The 19,566-nt window shown below is 43.6% G+C and overlaps 1 protein-coding gene across 3 annotated transcripts in view; it reads left to right on the top strand.

The window, feature by feature from the left end:
• The window catches only part of CFAP96 (cilia and flagella associated protein 96), a 203,747-nt gene that overhangs the window by 90,014 nt on the left and 94,167 nt on the right, over positions 1–19,566 (top strand). For all 3 annotated transcript variants that reach the window (XM_086962508.1, XM_086962507.1, XM_086962509.1), the window contains exons 4-5: positions 9,148–9,285; positions 9,383–9,458. In XM_086962508.1, coding sequence (XP_086818634.1) covers positions 9,148–9,285; positions 9,383–9,458 — 214 coding nt within the window. The remainder of the gene's footprint in view (positions 1–9,147; positions 9,286–9,382; positions 9,459–19,566) is intronic.

Consider the following 19,566-nt stretch of genomic DNA (forward strand, 5'->3'; position numbering starts at 1 on the left):
GCCAGCCACAATCCAACGCAGTCCTGTCACCAGGGTCTGGCACCTGCGTCCAATGCAACAAGCAAGAAGGCGTCTTCAAACATGGCTTGACACTCACTCCCAGGCAGGATCAGGCGTTTTTGGTGGTCTTGAGCAGGCCATGCTGAAGGTTCCGCGACTGCAACAAATACAAAACATTTGACAACATTACTGGCTAGCAACCAGGCACAGCTTGATGAGAAATTTGAGGCCCTTAAAGGGGCAATTGGGAACTGTGTACGGTGCTGTCAGAGGAGAGAGGGCAACAAAAGTGCATGGAGCGTGGCCGGGCAAATAGGATGGAGGCAATGGCCAGGGCAATTGGGAGGATGGCGCAGGCAACCATCCAACACACAAAGCGCACCCTGGGCCTGCAGGTTGAAATGGGCCACTACAGTGTTGATGTTGCGCGAGGGCAGCCACAAATAACAGCAACAATTGAGGCGATACACACCGCCACCATTGCCATTGGAGGAACAGGAGAGGCAGCAGACAGTGTGGTGTCTAGACGCAGTAGTGTCTGTGCTGCAGCCACACAAATGCAGCGTAGGAGCAGCAGCTTTTCAGCCTGTCATTCCACCTGCCAGATTCTCCTCTGCCGAACATAGACAGAAGAAATAACTGTGGCTGTCAATGTGCCAATTAATCTTTATGCTAGTGGTGGAGTGACCACACAACATGTACATTTTAGTTGTGTTATGCTGAAGATGATGGACGGATTGTCCACCAAGGTTTTTTGTGTGCCCTAAAAATAAGGGGATTTTTTTTGTGAGATCTACATTTTCTATTGTCATTTGTAGAGGCTATTGTGTCAATGTATATATCTTACCTTGCAAAATAATGTCTGGGTATGTGGTTCCTGCGTCTTCTCCCCTCTGCTACCCTCTGCTGCTTTTCTTCTCTTGATTTGCTTTTGGGCAGGTGGGCCAGGGTCATCATCCTCCGAGTCTGATCCAGAGTCTTTTTTTATTTTAAATTCATTTTATTAACAGTAGGAATCAACATCACAAGGCATATCGCAGTACATTCACATTTCTCATTATGACATGGTTCTATCCCAGCTAATAGTGCACAATTTCATAACAATCGGTAACGTGGATCATATCTACAGTGATTCATCTTGAGCTGGCAGTAGTGGTGGAATACAAATGTTCCCTCTATACTCGTTCCAGTCATTCCAAATGAGGGACCATTTTTTGGGACATCCCCTGGCTACATATACATACTTTTCACGGACCATGCAACAGTCGATATCCCTCTTCCATGCGGACAAGGCAGGTGCCTGTGCTCCCCCCCCATTTCTGAGCTATGTTACTTTTCGCTATCGTCAACCCCAACGTAACCCAGGTGAAACGTGCATGGTTTAGATCCGTGGGTTCCCACACATTCAGGAGACATCTCTTAACCCAGGTGAAACGTGCATGGTTTAGATCCGTGGGTTCCCACACATTCAGGAGACATCTCTTAACCCAGGTGAAACGTGCATGGTTTAGATCCGTGGGTTCCCACACATTCAGGAGACATCTCTTAGCCTGAAGAGGGACTGCGTGCATTAACACTTTGCCCATCACCTCTTGTATCTTCTTCCAATACCTCTGCACAAATGTGCATTCACACAGTATGTGGAGGAATGTGCTTTCATCCCACACCCCTTTGTACATGTACCATCTGCTGCTCTTCCCATTTGCACCATACAGGGCCCTGCGATGTAGATTCGGTGCAAGATTTTAAGTTGCACTAGCCTCAGCCTTGCTGCAAGGGCTACCTCCTGTGGTGAAGCTACCGCTATTGCCCAGTCTTCATCGTCGAGTATTATCCCACTTTTCCCGCAGTTTCAAGAGTGGATCTCCGGTGTGATTCCCTAACTTTTTGTAGGTGAGTGATATGGCCTTTGTTGGTAAGTATCCATCAAGGAGTCTCTCCTCAAAGGGTGAGGAGTCTGGGGGACATCTCCCCTCTGGAGACAGGATTGCAACTGGTGACGGACCTGTAAGTATCTGAAATATTCTGTAGGTGCAAGATCATATTCCTGTTGCAGGGCTGAAAATGACTTGACCTCACCCTTTATCCATAAGTCGCCTATTTTTGATATAACTATGAGGTCCCACTTGTCAAAACCTTCAGACGAGAATAAATTCCCAAGCTGCTCCGAATCCCATAATAGAGTAGCCCGAGTCGCCCTACGGTTCCACCCCATACTTTTGTTAGCTGCCTGTGAAATTTGCACCGAATGCTTGGTTGGTCCGGTTAGGCGGTCCTTTCTGGCGCTTGAATAGAGCGCACGTTGGTAGTTCCCTCCAGATAGTACCCTATTGCCCAGTAATATTTTTTAAGATCAGGGAGGGCGATACCCCCATCGTACCAGGTGAGATTCAGTTTAGGAAATGCTATCCGTGGCTTCCCATTCCAGAGTAAACGGCGTTGTAGACTCTTGATTTCTTTAAAGTAGCTTGTGGGAACCAGATCTAATGAATTTTGCAGGGCGGATAGGAACCGGGGTAAGGACATCATGTTGAATAAGGATGCTCTGCCCAGCATCAAGAGCGGAAGCGTCATCCAACGCTCCGAATCCTTCTTCAGTCTCTGTAAGGGAGAGAGTAGGCTCTTAGCAAATCTATCTGAGGGATCAGAAGTGATATAGATGCCGAGGTATTTGAAGCCCTGTGTGGTGATCTGTATTGGGCAATTCCTGGGAAGGCCCCTGAGGGGTCCCTTTAAGACGTATGATACTGACTTGACCCAATTAATTGACTACCCTGAGTATCTGCCAAAGATGGCGAAGATGGCGAGCACTGCTGTAAGAGAGGTTTGGGGATGTTGAAAACAACAGTATGTCGTTCGCATATAAGGAGATGTGGTCCTCTAACGATTCAGCCCATTTAAGTCCCTCTTCACCCAGGATGCTAGGGGTTCCAGGGCCAAGGCAAACAGGAGTGGAGAAAGCGGGCATCCCTGCCTGGTCCCTCTATTGAGTCTGAACACCTCTGGCCCATAGTGCTTTAAAATTAATCCTTTCACTGACTGACAGCCAGTGAAGGCTCTGCAAGGATTGAGAAAACAGAATCAAATTTCGGAATTTTCAACAGTTGCCTGGCTGCTGCATTCTGGGGAGATTTAAGCTTTTTCACCCATATACAAGGCATTCCAGTGATAGATCCTTGTGATAACAAGTGCTACAATAACCTTCTTGTGAAGGAATAAAAGAAAAAATCTTCCTTCGAATCATAAGCAAAAAGAAACAAGAGAAAGTGGTTTGGTTTATTTGGTCTGAGAAGTATAGTTTAGTGACAAATACCACTCCCACATTTTTGGCCTTTTGAACTGGGGAGGGAAGAGAACCAACATTGGACGGCCACCACGAAGAGGTCCAAAAGCTGTAGTCATTTCAAAAGAGTAATAAACTCAGTTTTAACTGAGTTTAATTTCAAGCAGTTTCTCTGCATTCATCTCACAATGTGAGCCATGCAGTTAAAACATTTTTAGCCACCTCCTCGACTTCAGAAGATATCAACACCACAATTTGTGCGTCGTCTGCTTAGGACATTACTGCAAAACCATTGCTGCTGATAAGATTGGCCGGGGGTGTGGCATAGATATAAAAAAGTGTGGGGCTAAGGGAAGACCCCTGAGGCACCCCGCATAAAAGGGAGAAAGAGCAGAGAGGAGGTCTCCAAGAGCCACCACCTGAACCCTATTACACAAAAAAGAGCGAAACAGTCAATGCTGCATCTCTGAAAACTATTGTCTCTAGCCGGTTAATAAGAAGTGAGCGGTTGACCATGTAAAAAGCGGAGGATAGATCTAATGAAATAAATGCTGTTTTACCACCCTTGTCGGCCACCCTTCTTATTTTCTCAGTAGCTGCCACTAAGGCTGACTCCGTAAAATGATTAGCTCTGAAGCCATATTGCAAGGAGTCAAGAAGATGGTTTGAGTCTAAAAAAGATAGGATTTCCGCAACCATAGCCATGTCCAGAATCTTAGCTGATAAAGGGAGGCGGGATATAGGTCGGTAACTTTTCACATCCTAAGAGTGTAACAAGGGCTTTTTTATCAGAGGGAGTATCAGATCTTTTTTCCCAGAGAGCTGGTAATTGTCCTACAGTCAAAGTTGTATTTATTATTTCCGTAAAATAGACACTGTACTAGAGACCTCATGTAGAACATGAGGAGGACAGGGGCCAGAGGGACCCCCAGACTTCGTGGAGTTAGTGAGTTCGACTTCTTTCTCCAAAGTGAGAAGAGTGAATTTGTCAAAACTATTTTGATCAGTACAAATATTGGGTTCTTAAGATTCTGAAAAAGTGGAAGGTAAAATATGCTCAACTGCAGAAGCAGTATTAAGATTGAGGGTGAAATTCTGGAAGATAGGATTCATTTTGGCCTGAAAAAACTCAGCCAATTTGTTGTAGAAGTACTGATCAGGATTAAAAGTTCTACCATTACTAAAATTAGACAAAAATTTGACTGCTTTAACCCTTTCGATGCTGATGACGAGCTCAGCTCGTCATCACCCACGGGTGTCGTGTGCTGATGACGAGCTGAGCTCGTCATGGTGCCACTAAAATGGCATTTTCCAGCACAGGGGGGGGGGAAACGCCCAGCAGCCATGTGGTTAAATAGCTTTCTAGTAGAGACTTTGTCGGAGCTAATTCTTTCAGTGAAGTATTTGGATTTCACTGCGATTATTAGAGCCTTACACTCATTAAGTAGCAGTTTGTATTTAATTGTTTCTTCAGAAGGATATTCTTTCCCCCGCCTGCGTTCTTGATATCTACATTTCTGTTTTAGATATTTTAGTTTCTGTGAGAAACAAGGGACTGAGAGCCACTTCCTGTGACTAATTGCTGTTTTCTCAGGGTCTGGCAATGATACTTCGGAGTCTATCCTGTTTACATAACTCACTGCTGCGATTTCAACATTATTATCTAAAGCTGGGCAAGAGTTTGAAAGAATGCTATTAAGTTCCCGAAAGTCAATGTTTTTCCAATAACTAAATTTGAACATGTGCCGTAAGTATTCGAACTTGAACAATTATTACAGGGAACTTTAAGTGTAAGAAACATTGTCTTGTCTTCTGTCCATACTAGAGGCAGAAGTTTTTCTTGACCTAAGTCTGCATTATTAGTGAATACTCAATCTAGAATATGATTGGCCTGGTGGTTAAGTTTGTTTATGATCTGATTAAGATCAAATTTTAAGTTGCCCACTAGATGTTCAGTATCTGTATTGCCAAGGAGCTCTAAGTCAAAATTAAAATCACCCCTAATGGTGAAGTTGGAGAGATTAATTCAAGATTCCATGAAGTCCTGCACAGTTTGAATACATTCGCCACTAGGGCCAGGTGGATGATAAATAAGAAGGCCATGAAAGGAATTGGTATTGTTGAATTTCAAATTGAAAATAAGGGATTCACAATCAAGCTGGGTGATAGGTTGAAAAGTGGCCTTTATATGTTTGTGATAAACTTTCGCAGCTCCACCGTCCCTACTAATTTGTCGGTCAACTCTTTCGATATTAAAAACGTCAGGGGTGGCAATTTTGAGACCAGGGCCTGATAAGGTATCAACCCAAGTCTCCATGCTTACTTCCCAAAATTTGTGTTCAAGTTATACACTGATCAAACTACCACTGGTAAATACATGTCTTTCAAATGAGCTAACCCTTTCTTCCACAGTTGAGGACTCCAAAAGGTTAGGGCTATTTATCAACGCTTATTTGAAAAAATAGTCAATATTATGGGAAAAGGATCTCTGCCCTACTTTGATAGGGAGTGTAGGGTTCCTTGTATTTGTTAAATTGTGCCCTTCAAGCTGTCCCTAGGGATTGTGCGGAAATAGCCAACTGCAGGAAAGACTACAAACTAATCTTGAGGAAAAAGAAAGTGGACACTACCAAGTATGGGATAATTTAATTACTGCATGTAAGGTTAAAAATGCCAGTAGGTTCTGGCATAGGCAAATAAAAGTAATTTGCCTAATGGTTGTAACTCATCACTGGACAACAGTATACGTCTTGACAAATGGTTGGGTCATTTTTCTCAGGTATACAGTCCAGCGGGGCGCAAATCAATTTTGCACTAAATTCTAGCTGGAAATTGAGTTCTCCTTAGAAGAAGTTGTTGAGGCAATCACATCAGCCCTTTGAACAAAGCTCCTGGACCTGATGATGTCCCAATGGATCTATAAAAGTCAAATATGGAACTATGGGCTCCTCCTATTATGAATTTTTTTAACCTGGCATGCAAAAATGCCCTGCCTCAATTGTGGAGACCTACCATAATTGTTCCACTATTTAAAAAAGGCTCTTGAAGTAATCCCAGTTGTTATTGGCCAAAATCTCTTATAGACTCCACGGTCAAGATGGTGGGAAAGATAATTTTAGAAAGGCTGATAATCTGGTTGGAGGACAATGACATTCTCTCTAGACACCAGTAAGGATTTAGAGTGCAGCTGGGAATAATGGATCAATGCCTCAATATGCATTTCATAATTAACCAATAATTGTTATTTTTTTAACCCCTTCCATGCTGATGACGGCCCCCGGCCGTCATGCATCACGGTGGGCGTGTGCTGATGATGGCTGGGGGCCGTCATGAACCCGCCCACTCTCTAAATCGCCCGCACAGGCGCAGAATCGCGCCCTCGCCCAAGGGGTTGATACTTTAATTATCGTTTTCAGATGTAAACAAAACAACAATATCACATGATGTATAGCATATGATTGTAGTATCATGAGAAATAACAAAACATACAGGCATTCCGCATTTACATTTAAAAAGATAAAGCACGCCCTGAGTCCAGAATAATGGCAGTGAACGGTGGCTGTTCAACAGCCTTGACAGGTAGTACTGTGCAAGGAAGTATTGTGTTGTGATACCGGTGGAACTGGGAGAGAATGAACATTGTTTTGCAGTAAAAGGGCAATCATAATCAACCAATATACTGTAGCAAAGCAAGGATCTATTTTTCTAGCATTCATGGACCTCACCTGCACTTTTGATAGCGTGGTGAGGTCCAAATTGTGGGATAAGTTGGAGAGCTTATGGATCAAAAAAGGCCTTGTTGAGTTCTTGAGGGCCCTACATTATGACCTATCCGACACTGTCAAATATGGACCTGGCGGTAAATGCACCAATTTATTTGCAGCACGTCAAGGGGTGCGTCAAGGGTGTGTCCTTGCCACAATACTTTTCCTATTGGTTGTTTGTGGATTAGAGGAGGCTCTGTTGATCAAGAGACTAGTCATTCTCATGATTACAAATATTCCTATCCCTGCCCTAACGTATGCAGATGATGCGGTGTTGCTTGCCAGAACTCAAAAATCCCTGAAACTGTTAATAGAAAGCTACATCGACTTTATGGTCTCTTTGAAGCTGGCTGTGAATTCCACTATGACCAGTGGCGTAACAATAACGTGAGGGGGGGGGGGGGGCCTGCAAAATATACCGAAGGGGACCCTCACACTCACATAGGTATGGGCTGAGGGGGCCCCCTCCAGTAGGGGTTAGCCTTGGGTCCCCCCGCAGCCTTCTGCACCACGGAGGCTGCGGGGGCCTTTGTTACGCCCCTGACTAAGACCTTTTTAATTGCATGCGGACCAAGGAATGTCAAAATGCTGACATTGACTATAGATGGCAAACCAATAAATAACAAGAGTTAGTTAATTTTCTTATCTTGGGATTACTTTCGATTCCCAGGGGTCTTGGCTGTAATGTATATGCAGAGCTAGAAAAAACCTATTGCCTCCTTATTAGAAGTTTATCGGAGGAAATGTCTTCCAGTTCTAGCTTATGGCTTGAGAACCTGGAGCTACAACAAGGCCTCTAGCATACAAGTGGAGGAAAACATAGTATGTTGAAGGCTTTTAGGCTTCCTGCCATGTAGCCCAAGGTTTATATTACTTGGAGTATGTTGAGAATTGTATCTACTTGGCCCTATTGCTACTATGGTGCTCTATTTGGATCAATTCGCAAGCCCTACTTAACAGGGATATCACTGAGGATTGTTTATCATGTAACATGAGTCTACAAATTCCGTGGCTGGCCTATGTTAAGTGGATGTGTTACTTACTGGTTAGGCAGAATTGCTTCAACAGGCCGGAAGGGCTATGTAAGGATGACAGACTCCAGCTGACGCAATTGTTTCCCGAAATGGGGCAGCAAGAAAGTGAAGAAGGAGAATGAATTAATACTCAGAATAAGGAATACATTTTATTCCAAACTACCCTGGATTTCGAACCATATTTGGAGTTTGTGACTGCCACATGGGACAGAGTCCTCCTAACTAAATTTAGGCTTGGTTATATTTGATGGCAGCCAGGTTTCCTCTGGGGCAATATGAATCCTCTACCATCCTTGTTTGCCCATGCAACGAAAGTTCTCCACAGTTTGCTGCATTTTGTGTTTTTCCTGTAGATTCTACTCCGAGTATTGAGGGCTCAGGGATAACCAGATGCACACACTCCCTACTGTACTTACAGTCCCTGAGCTCACCACTGATTTGTTTTAGTGTTAGCTCATTTCTTTTTCAATTGCTCTCCGCATTAGGAGTCTTATGATCTTTTGATTTTATAGCATAATATGGCCAGGATTTCAATGCATTATTTTAATAGTTTTAAAATCAAGTGTGATTTTAAGTACTCACTTTTTATGATTGTATTTAGTGTTCGAATAAAGCTATCTGATTGACTGATTGAACGCAGAGGAATTGTTGCTGGTACTTAAAAGAACAGCTGCCTGAGTCCTGAAAAAGGAAGTGTCAGAAAATGCTTGCTAATGCCTAAATAGTGTAGGTAGCACAGGAGCCTATTTTACACATCACTTTTAGATTCTTTTGAAACATGTCTGCCTGATGCTATTCAGCCGTTATCTAATCGTTTTAATACATTTCAATTTATAGGCACTGCACTCACTGGTGTGATTCAATAATGCACATATCAAGTGAACAACTCTCCCTTGGAGAGGGTTTTGTGAGTGTTTGCATTTGTTGGAGGAGAGGATGTTCATTAGCGCCAAGACACCCCCGGGTATTTGTGCGCTTTATAAATCCCATTAGCATTAGTTATAAAAAATTACGCTCAAATCAATTCTCATATTTGTTCTTGTTTTTCTTTGTTATTCCCTTTAAGATCTGGATTGGGGAGTTACTATGGGACGTTTGGCGGCTCAGTGCCAGCTTTTAGTGCAGAATCTAAAGCTAGAGGTGAATATAAGGCACCAGGAAAAAACTTCTACACAAACCCATCAAAGCATGGCACAGGATATGGGTAAGAGTATTAGCAACCTTTTATGAGGTAATTATACCTTTTTTAACCAAGCAAATGCATTTAATCCTGATCAACATTATTAATGTCTTTTAAACAGGTATCCTGGTCTCACCATTGGAAAACAGTATGAACATAGTGTCGAAAACTATAACATATCGAAAGAAATGTACAAGGTAAACCTGTTATATTGTATTGCAGTAGTTATTTAGCACTTACTACCCCTATGTGGGGCCCAGAAGTACTTGCCTACAGAAGCATCAAGCTACTTCAGGTAGGGTCTCTGCCTGGAATGTTGTTGTCTTTGTTTTGTGATCCTGTGTGAGAATTGTTTCCATGTCGTCGTGATGACCACAAGGTGTGGTTATCATGTTATGGGATTAGAGGTGTGGTGGATGATGAGGTATGTGAGATAAATGTGCAGTTTATGGTTTTCAGTAAACTGGCAGCTTGGAACAGCTCTGCAGGTCTTTTTATGGAATGATCATCTTCTACCTTGCTGGTTACTGCACTGGGTTGCCCAGCCTGAAATTTTGTTTATAGTTTTGGTCCTGAGCTGGCATGGTTGAAGAGATCTCCTGGAATGGGCGTTGTTACCATCATTCCATATCTGGGAGCCATTGTAAGATTTAAAGAAGCGATTGTGTATAGTTGAGACCTACAGATTAAAGTCTCCCGATTGACCAGCCATATGTAGCAGATCTCTTCATTTGTTCCATACCTGTTCATTTGAAGATGGCTGGTTTATTGTCTGGTCAATACTGGTGATAGACAAGCCCTGTAGCAGAGGTGTCATATATGAGTGTAAAAGGAGTACGTTACAGTTGGCTGCCAACTGCTGAAAGTTATTGCATTTAAAAAATTTTTTTTTAGAGTTTTATATAGCGCAAACTAGACCTGAGACATTGTATATTAGAGCGCTTTACACGAGCATCAGTTTTGTTACATGAGGACACATTTAATTTTGTTAGGCACTGGGAGATTAAGTGATTTGCCCAGAGTCACAGGATGTTGAGCGTCGTTGCCAAGACTCGAACCCGATTCCCCAACTTCGAGGTCGACCGCTCTAGCCATAAGGCTACATCATCTCCCCAATGCGTTAGTATTAGTGTGGGCAAGAAATGTTATATATGAATTGACATAACTATACAATACCCAGGGGAACCATAGATCAGCCCTTCTTTAATTACTTGCATATAGAAAGTAGTTTGCTGGTTGGGTTGTTGCCTGTTTCTGGGTTGTAAGCTAAAGATTGAACTTGAAGGTGCAATTGTCTTTTCGGATCTATCCCTGGCATGTGGGATGATTTAATTAAATTGGAAATAGCCATGTTTTCAACTGTCTTCTGAAGTGTAAATGCTCTTGGATGCTTTGACCATTGGCTGGTAGTGAGTTCCAAGGCTTGGAAGCTTATACTGAGAATGAAGTGCAAATGCAGTACCTTCTGTGGATTTCTTATGGTAAGATGGTATGATAAGTGTTGCAAGACTGAAGCCCAGTGTCCTGTTTGTTTTCCTTGAATTCACCTTGTAGGTATAGTGATATTTTTGCGTGCGAGGCTCTGTCTACAATGTAGATTGCCTTGAACATTGTCCTTCTAGCTACACGTAGCTAGTGGAGTGATTGCAAGACTTGAGTTGTGAGTTCTCTTGGGTGAAGGCAGAGAAGAAGTCGTGCAGCTGCATTCTGGATGAGTTGTATTTTCTGTATAATGTATCTGGGTGCACCAAGTTATAGGCTGTTGGCATAGTCAAGCTTGGAGAGCTTAAGTTTCTGTTGGTATCCAAGGTTGGGAAGATGTGGCACAATGTTTCTGTATAGAATGCACTTTTTGTGAGGTTACCATTTGGAATCGGGGATAGGTCTCAATCCATGGTTACTTCTTTGTTATTACTTTGCTTGATGTTGTTGGATGGGCCTCAAGCTCTTGGGCATTATGGCTTTTCTGTCATTGTTCTCGGATCATATTCTCAGTCTTTGAAGCATTATATGCTTATTCATCATCTATGTGTTAATGGCACAAACACAGTCATCAAGTTTTGAGTTGTAGAGGTCTGTTGTGACATTCATTTTTACAATGATTTTCTTGGCATCTGCTTAGTTGTATCAGGTGTGGTTAGATGGTTTAATCAGGTTTGGTAAGGGGTTAGCAAAGTGTTCATCAATAGAGGGAATCTGATGGACCCTTTGAGGGAGGAAGGCACAAGGTTGGGTGTGAGGAGCTGATGTGAAAAATGTTAGCTGAACTGCACTTTGTCTCTGAGATAAGAAGCAATCCATTTAGAGCATTTGTATGTATGTATGTACCCCAAGATGAGGAGTCTTTTTAATAGCGTGTGGTGGGGGACTGTGTCAAATGCAGCCAACAAATTTAGAAGCAACAGGCTGGTCATGCTGTTCCTATCCACTGTGAGTTGTAGATCATCCCATATTGAGATGATAGCTGCCTCTATGCTGTTGGTGTGACATTGTCATTATCTTCTGTAAAATGCGAAACTTGGTTGAACATTACTCTTTCAAATATTTTTCCTAAGAATGGTGCATTTGATATAGGCCTGTTGTTTGCTGCGTTGGATTGAATGACATTTTTCTTTTTGAGTTGTTGCCTAATGTTAAAGGGTTTCAGCTCAGATGGGAATGAACCTAGTTCCAGGAACTTGTTGAATAAGGTTCTAGCTTCCTCTCCCACACAGGTTGTGATAGGGATATCATTAAAGATGATAGGAGGTGTCAGGTCTAAAGGTGATCCTGATGGTCTGCTGACGATGATATTGTAGGGAATATCTTTTTCTGAGGGTGTTTTGAATGTAATGATGGAAGATTACTTTAGTCTCTTTCTATGTTGGTTGGTTGTGTTGTCACTGTTCTCCTTTAGGTAATTTCCTAGTTTTTTATTTGTGAGATCAATTCAATAGAAATTTTGTCACAGAAATCCTGCCATTGTGGTGTTTCTGTGTTTTGGCACTCTGTGTTGGAAAATATTGCTACATTTTGTGAAGTTCTTAAAAAGGACCATTTGCTTCAGTCACACGTGTAGAGTAGTGTTGCTATTTTGTGTTTCTGATGGCTCTTCAATAGGTTCCATTATATTGTGGTAGTTTGCTTTTGTCTGTTTCATCTTTTGGTTTTCTCCACTTGTGTTTTAGTCTGTTGAGCTGTGTTTTCATTCTTTTGATGTTGTCATTATTTCATGAGATGTTCTTTTCGTGATCATTCCTAGATTTGAACTTTATTGGAATCTGTTTGTCTAGTGCCCTGCAGATGTAGTTGTAGAACGTTGTATTTGTTTGATCACATGTTTATTGGGGTTCATTCAAGTTGGGAACTGAGTTTGTGAATGTCTAGTTTTTCTATTGTCTGTGTGAGTGTTTGTTGTTGTTGGTTTTTGGTGTCTTTGAAGTGTTGTCATGGATATGTGTGTTGATATTGAAAATGATGATGATGTTATGGTGGCTCCTGTACTGTTGTCTGTGACTGCAGCTTGGCCTAAAGGTGCAAATATGACGTCTACAGTGTGCCCAGTGGAGTGAGTTTAGCCGGTTTGTTAGAGCTTTAAGGCTTCAAGGTTGGTTGTGATAACCGTTGCTGTGTTTAGATTAGTCTTGAAAACCATATGTTGATTTACCCTAGAATGTATACATTTTAGTGGTCCAGATGTACAGATCTTGGACACTATAAGTGATCTTTAAAGTTTGTATTGCTGGGTGGTGGTCTATATATTAAAGAAAGGAATACGTTATAGTTGGAGTAGGGTGACATCTTATCATCAAGGATTCTCAGCTGTCCATAGTGGCGTTTTCAATTTGTGTTATTTTTAGTGATTGTTTTATGGATGACGACCAGACCTCCTCCAATTTTGCCAATACTATTCTTGTTAATGAGGCAAAACTCAGCTGGGATGGCTTTGTGGCATGTAGGGGCAAATCCTTCGCTGAGCTATGTTTCTGTAATAAAAAGTGAGCTGTGGTGTGGTTTTTGAGAGTACATAAAATTAAAAGGAGTGGACGAGTCAACTTATCCACTTCTTTTGATTTTATATGTTCATTTAAGGGAAGTTGATTGGAACTTTAAATTCTACCTCACTCTTTTGATTCTTGGTTTAAGAGAGTACGCCAAAAAGTATGAAGCAATCTTAGTTCATGGAGGATGCTTTGGAGAGTAAGCACAGTAGTGTTTCTTCGCTCTTCATTTCATTGTGCTTTGAGGTGATTGTGTGATGTGGTATGGGAGAAGGAATAGGGGGATAGGTAATTTTGGTGTGGGTGGGTTTCAGCTTGGGGTAGAGGTGGAAAAAAGGTTGTTTAGGTAGAGGATTCAGAAGTTTGTGTGTGTGAGTTTTTTGTGGAGGGTAGTGGTGTTGTAACTGCTGTGTTTTGGCGGTTTGAATGGGCCATGGAGGGTTCTGGCAGAAGGTATGATCAGGGAACCTAATGATCATTCATTCACAACTTTCCTTGACTTTTTTTATTTTCCTTCTGGTAAATAACATTATGTTTGCCAGTTCTTTGGGTTGTGGTTTTAGAGTTGGTGTACTGTTTTTTGACAGGCTGTAAATGTAGGTGTAGTGGTTGATTTTGTTATTGAAGAGAGAGGGTATATGGTTGATGGGGTGGTTTTATGTGTACATGCCGGCTCTTCTGTCTTGAATGACCTTTCTGTTGTGAAGGAAAGTATCTTAGTGTCAGACAATGCAAACTGCGAGACTGCAAAAGATTCAGGTTCACATTTATTGGGAATTCCACTGACCTGCCTTGGCTTTCACAGATATACAAAAAGTTACACTGCATTAATCAGGGTGCGTGTAAACAAAAAAATTAAATTAGATGGCCACCATTGCAGTGCTTAAATTACATATTTTCTTCTGGGCCAATGGGAAAAGGATAATGGATGGTCAGAGTACTTACCAGCAATCTTCATTACTCTGATTCTCCCTTCCTCCACCCAGTGCTTATTGAAGCGGATACTACTCCCTGAGATAGTCACCCTCTGTAAAGAAATTAGTACTGCAAGCAAAATTCAGGAATTTCACTGATGCCCCTTGCCTAGGCTATGCCGCCATGTGAGAGTTCTAAAGGAAAGGCTCACCTGCCATGATCCGTGCTCGATAGCAAGCAAGTACAAAGCCACAAAAACTGGACCCAGGGAAACCACAACCACTGGCATAGTGAGGGACCACTCGAGGTCCAGTTGCGCAGACAACCCAAGCACAACTCAACTTAGTAGGTCCAATCACCACTGAGGCCGACGTTGGAATAGTAACATCACTGAGAAAAAAGGCATAAGGACCTGGGAAGCTGATTTGATGGCAGCAGAGAGGGATACAGAGGAACATGGCACCATGGTGCAGATTTGCTTCATAGAAGAAAAAACTCAGTGAGCACCAGGCAAATGACACAACAAGGTTAATTGGCCAGCCTATTTTGGCCTGGCAATGTGGATATGTGTACCTTAGGTCAAACTGAGAATTAGCCCACCCCAATACAACAGGACCTGTAAACATAAAGGGGAGAGGTCCGCAGTCCAATTCACACCCAGCCACATTCCAAATGTAGGGGTGGAAGAACCAAGAAGCCAATTTTTCACTCTGTAAACACCATCACCCAGTCTGAGCCTGGACTAAAAGAGAAGGACTGGAGAACATACCCCCCAGAACAATGCTCCATTGGACCAGCACTGCAACAACTCCAAGCAAAAGGCTGTGATAAGGAGAGGAAGCCTGAAGCTGGAGGCATGGTCAAGGAGCTGGGGGCTTGCCAAATGTCCAAGACTGTCAAAAATGATTCCTCAATATGGAATACAGCCATCCCTGAAGCGCCCTGCAGCCTGGAATGATGCTGGGCTACCTTGTATACAGTGGGGAAAAGGTCACAGTGACACCCACCCTAGAGTTAGGAGGCAGTAACCTCACACTATCCAACATAGTAGTAGTTCAAGAACTAGACACACAATTGAAAAAGTACCCCAACTACCCCTTTTACCATGTGTCAATAAAGAAAGTGAAACAATTGAAGAAATTGCTCAAAGCTGAGAAATGTGCACAGTTAAAAAAATGTGTACCTCATCATAACATGTCACTGATTAGTTCTACTATTGAAATAGATATTCAGTCCACCTTTTCCAATATACCCCCAAAAAACTAAAATAAACGTAGATAATCTGGCTCTAGGACTCAGCCCAATAATAGTTATGCTGTTAAAAACAGAACGATTCAGAAAAGGGGGTGGTGATGAACAGAGTGTCTGAATTAAGCAGACCACTCTTACCCAGTCCAAAGATCAGGGCTTGATCCATCACCGTTTTTTAGCTCACTGCACCATCCCAGCTCAGAACCTGGCTACATGCAAATTAGTCTGTTCCTGTCCCAGTGCATGATGGGAACAGGGCAAACCAAACTACCAAGCCAATTTTTGTACTGGGAAGGAAACAAGCTTCCGGGGACCGGTTTCTGGCATTTCAGCCGTCGTCGGCCCGGCTTGCTTGAATCCTGATGGTGCAGTGAGTAAGGGACTCATGTCTGAGTATACCCTGCCACACCTATAGTGGCCAAAAACGATTCAGAAAAGGGGGTGGTGATGAACAGAGTGTCTGAATTAAGCAGACCACTCTTACCCAGTCCAAAGATCAGGGCTTGATCCATCACCGTTTTTTAGCTCACTGCACCATCCCAGCTCAGAACCTGGCTACATGCTAATTAGTCTGTTCCTGTCCCAGTGCATGATGGGAACAGGGCAAACCAAACTACCAAGCCAATTCTTGTACTGGGAAGGAAACAAGCTTCCGGGGACCGGTTTCTGGCATTTCAGCCGTCGTCGGCCCGGCTTGCTTGAATCCTGATGGTGCAGTGAGCAAGGGACTCATGTCTGAGTATACCCTGCCACACCTATAGTGGCCAAAAACGATTCAGAAAAGGGGGTGGTGATGAACAGAATATAGCCAAGTTCTGAGCTGGGATGGTGCAGTGAGCTAAAAAACAGTGATTAATCAAGCCCTGATCTTTGGACTGGGTAAGAGTGGTCTGCTTAATTCAGACACTCTGTTCATCACCACCCCCTTTTCTGAATCATTTTTGTCCACCATAAGCGTGGAAGGGTATACTCAGATGTGAGTCCCTTGCTCATTGCACCATCAGGATTCAAGCAAGCCGGGCCGAAGACGGCTGAAATGCCAGAAACCGGTCCCTGGAAGCTTGTTTCCTTCCCAGTATAAGAATTGGCTTGGTAGTTTGGTCTGCCCTGTTCCCATGATGCACTGGGCCGGGGTCAGACTAATTTGCATATAGCCAAGTTCTGAGCTGGGATGGTGCAGTGAGCTAAAAAACAGTGATGGATCAAGCCCTGATCTTTGGACTGGGTAAGAGTGGTCTGCTTAGTTCAGACACTCTGTTCATCACCACCCCCTTTTCTGAATCATTTTTGTCCACCATAAGCGTGGAAGGGTATACTCAGATGTGAGTCCCTTGCTCATTGCACCATCAGGATTCAAGCAAGCCGGGCCGAAGATGGCTGAAATGCCAGAAACCGGTCCCCGGAAGCTTGTTTCCTTCCCAGTATAAGAATTGGCTTGGTAGTTTGGTCTGCCCTGTTCCCATGATGCACTGGGCCAGGGTCAGACTAATTTGCATATAGCCAAGTTCTGAGCTGGGATGGTGCAGTGAGCTAAAAAACAGTGATGGATCAAGCCCTGATCTTTGGACTGGGTAAGAGTGGTCTGCTTAATTCAGACACTCTGTTCATCACCGCCCCCTTTTCTGAATCGTTAAAACCAGAAGATGCCTAATACTGACCACACAGAGCCATAGCTGAATGAAAAATAATCACTAACCGTCACTGGTGTACTTTTTAGGTCTCGTCCAGCATTGCAGCGTGCATGCGCTGCTCGCTCTGCGAGAAATATTGTGGATGAGGAGATGTCAGAAGGGGACTTGAAGCCCCGCCCCTCTTTTATGTTGTCTGGCGTCATCGTTTATGTAAAACTGTGGCCTCCGATTGAAACTGAGGCTTTTTGGTTGCTGCCCTTTCCCCTTTTCGTCCAGCCCATCCGGACTTGATGGCTTGCTTTATGACTGTCGTGAAGGTATTTGTTATCTGTAGGAGGTGTGGACTCAGTGATCATGTTTCTAAAGTTGTTTTTAAGTGATCATGTTACAGAAGTTGTTATGCAGCTGCTCTGCAGCAGTGCAGATGCAGGAGCTGGAGGCGCAAAGGCCATCCGGCACTGGAAGCGACCAACCGTTTTTCCGGTGACAGCCACTGAAGAACCAGCAGCCCCGCATCATGGGAGGCTCCCAGTGCCAGAAGCAGAAAGAACCCGGGGCAGCTAGCAGCCCCCTTAGGCAGCCAGTGAAGATGGACTCTTGCTCTCCACCTCACTGCTATCTCTCCATTCCTTGACCTTCAACCTATTTCCAGCTCTCCACAGCAACAAGCAGGTTGTCTGTTCTTACAGATGCCTACATAAGGCCCTGACACGAAAGTGTCTGTGAGAGATGTGTGCGCCTCCTGTTGAAACGTCTGATACGTTTGACATCGAGTGAGGCGACGGCTGACTGAAGGCGCCTTCTGCGGTATCCTGCGTAGCAGGGACTCACACGGCAAGCTCTGCAGGGACTCACACAGCAAGCTCTACAGGGACTCACACGCCGGTCTGGGACCGCCGACTGCTGTGATCCGCAGGTGTGTGGGTGAAGCAGGCTTCCCCGGTGCGCCTTAGAGACTTGACAGCAGTAGTGTGGAGTAGGTGAATTTAATCCAAACAACCTATCATAACAACAGCCCAACACAGGTTTGCAGCGGGTGTGGTTGGGGCGTTCACTTCGCTGTGCATGGCGTCCTGGCTGCAGTGTATAGCCAGAGCATTGCCTGCTCGCTGTAGCCTGCAGGCGGCAGGGTGTGTGTGACTAGAGGTAGTGTGAAATGTCAGTGTGTCGCAGGGTGCTTGTTTGGGGGCATTGCCTACCCACTGTATATCACAGCCTGGCAACCTGCTGTGTGCCACTTCGTATGTCTGTATCAGGGTCAGTGGGCCGCTCTGCTACCGAGTAGCGCCGGCTCTTGCTAATCGCATGTTTCCGCTCCCAGAAACAGAGCCAAGGAGGCCTTTGCCTCCCTCCTCCCTCCTCCCTCCTCCTCCTCCCCAGCCCCTCCTCTCTGCTCTCCCACTTTGATGTTCTTGCTTCCTCTGAACGATCTGTGCTTCTTTTTATTCGCCGCCCGAGCCCGTCTCTTCCCCAGACGAGCACACGAGGGACAAAATACCATACGCTGCCAAGTCTGGAGCCTTCGGCCCTCGGCCCCGGGCCGCATGCCACCGCCTCGCCTTGTGTCAGGCTCGCCTTCATTTTGTCACAAACGATGTCTGCTTTCAGGTGAAGTTGCTGTCCGTTCTGTATTCTGAGGTGCTTTCATCTGCGCCAGTAGGGGTGTTTGCTCTTTGACTTGATATATCTAAAGCGCCCTTTCTGTTGGTATAGATGGTGAGGTGAGGTATTAGTATTGTAAATAACAATGCTTTGTTTTTATGTTTTAGAACTCAAAATATAAATAGAAGGCATTGTCATTTACAATGCCAATAACTCAAAATCGTGTGAATGCGAGACCTATTGCATTGCAAATGCTTGTTCTTTTTTACTACTTGAGGTCGATGTTTAGACTCTATCCCCATAGTTATTCTTTCATTGTATCCACTGTCCATTCATTACCTTTTGGGACCTCTAGATCAGTGCTTCCCAAACTTTTTAAAACCACAACCCACTTTTTAGTACAACAGTATGACAACGTTTTGCGACCATCCTAGCTTTAATGGATGAGGCAGGCAATTTTGTAATGTAACTACGCTGTGGTAGCTCATTGTTATTTGCAGACAGCATATGTTCCATTGAAATGGTCACTAAATTTGCACTGACATAGTTTTATAGATAAAAGTATCTTGCACACAAATAATGTGCCCAATCGTGTTTCAGTGAATATTTTTTATTTGTGCATCTCCAAGTAAAATCTCGTTTTTTTCTCATCCTACGAAGATCTTTGTTTCCATCATACTTCAGAATTGCAAAAAAATTCCTTAATTTTGCTTTCCTAACTGCTGAATGTGTACTGTTCATTTACAGGTATTTACATTTTGTTGTGTGGTAAGAATACATGACACCCTCCAACTTTCCTTTCACACTTCATGTACCTCAGCTGGACTGTCACATAATTCGCTTTACTTTTTTTTCTCTAAATGCAAAATGAGAGAAGTTTTTAAACACAGACTGGCAGCAGCAGAAGACATAGCCTGACATTTGAC

Source organism: Lissotriton vulgaris, chromosome 3_1 (genome assembly GCF_964263255.1).
Source record: "Lissotriton vulgaris chromosome 3_1, aLisVul1.2, whole genome shotgun sequence".
In the NCBI taxonomy this organism is placed as follows: domain Eukaryota; kingdom Metazoa; phylum Chordata; class Amphibia; order Caudata; family Salamandridae; genus Lissotriton; species Lissotriton vulgaris.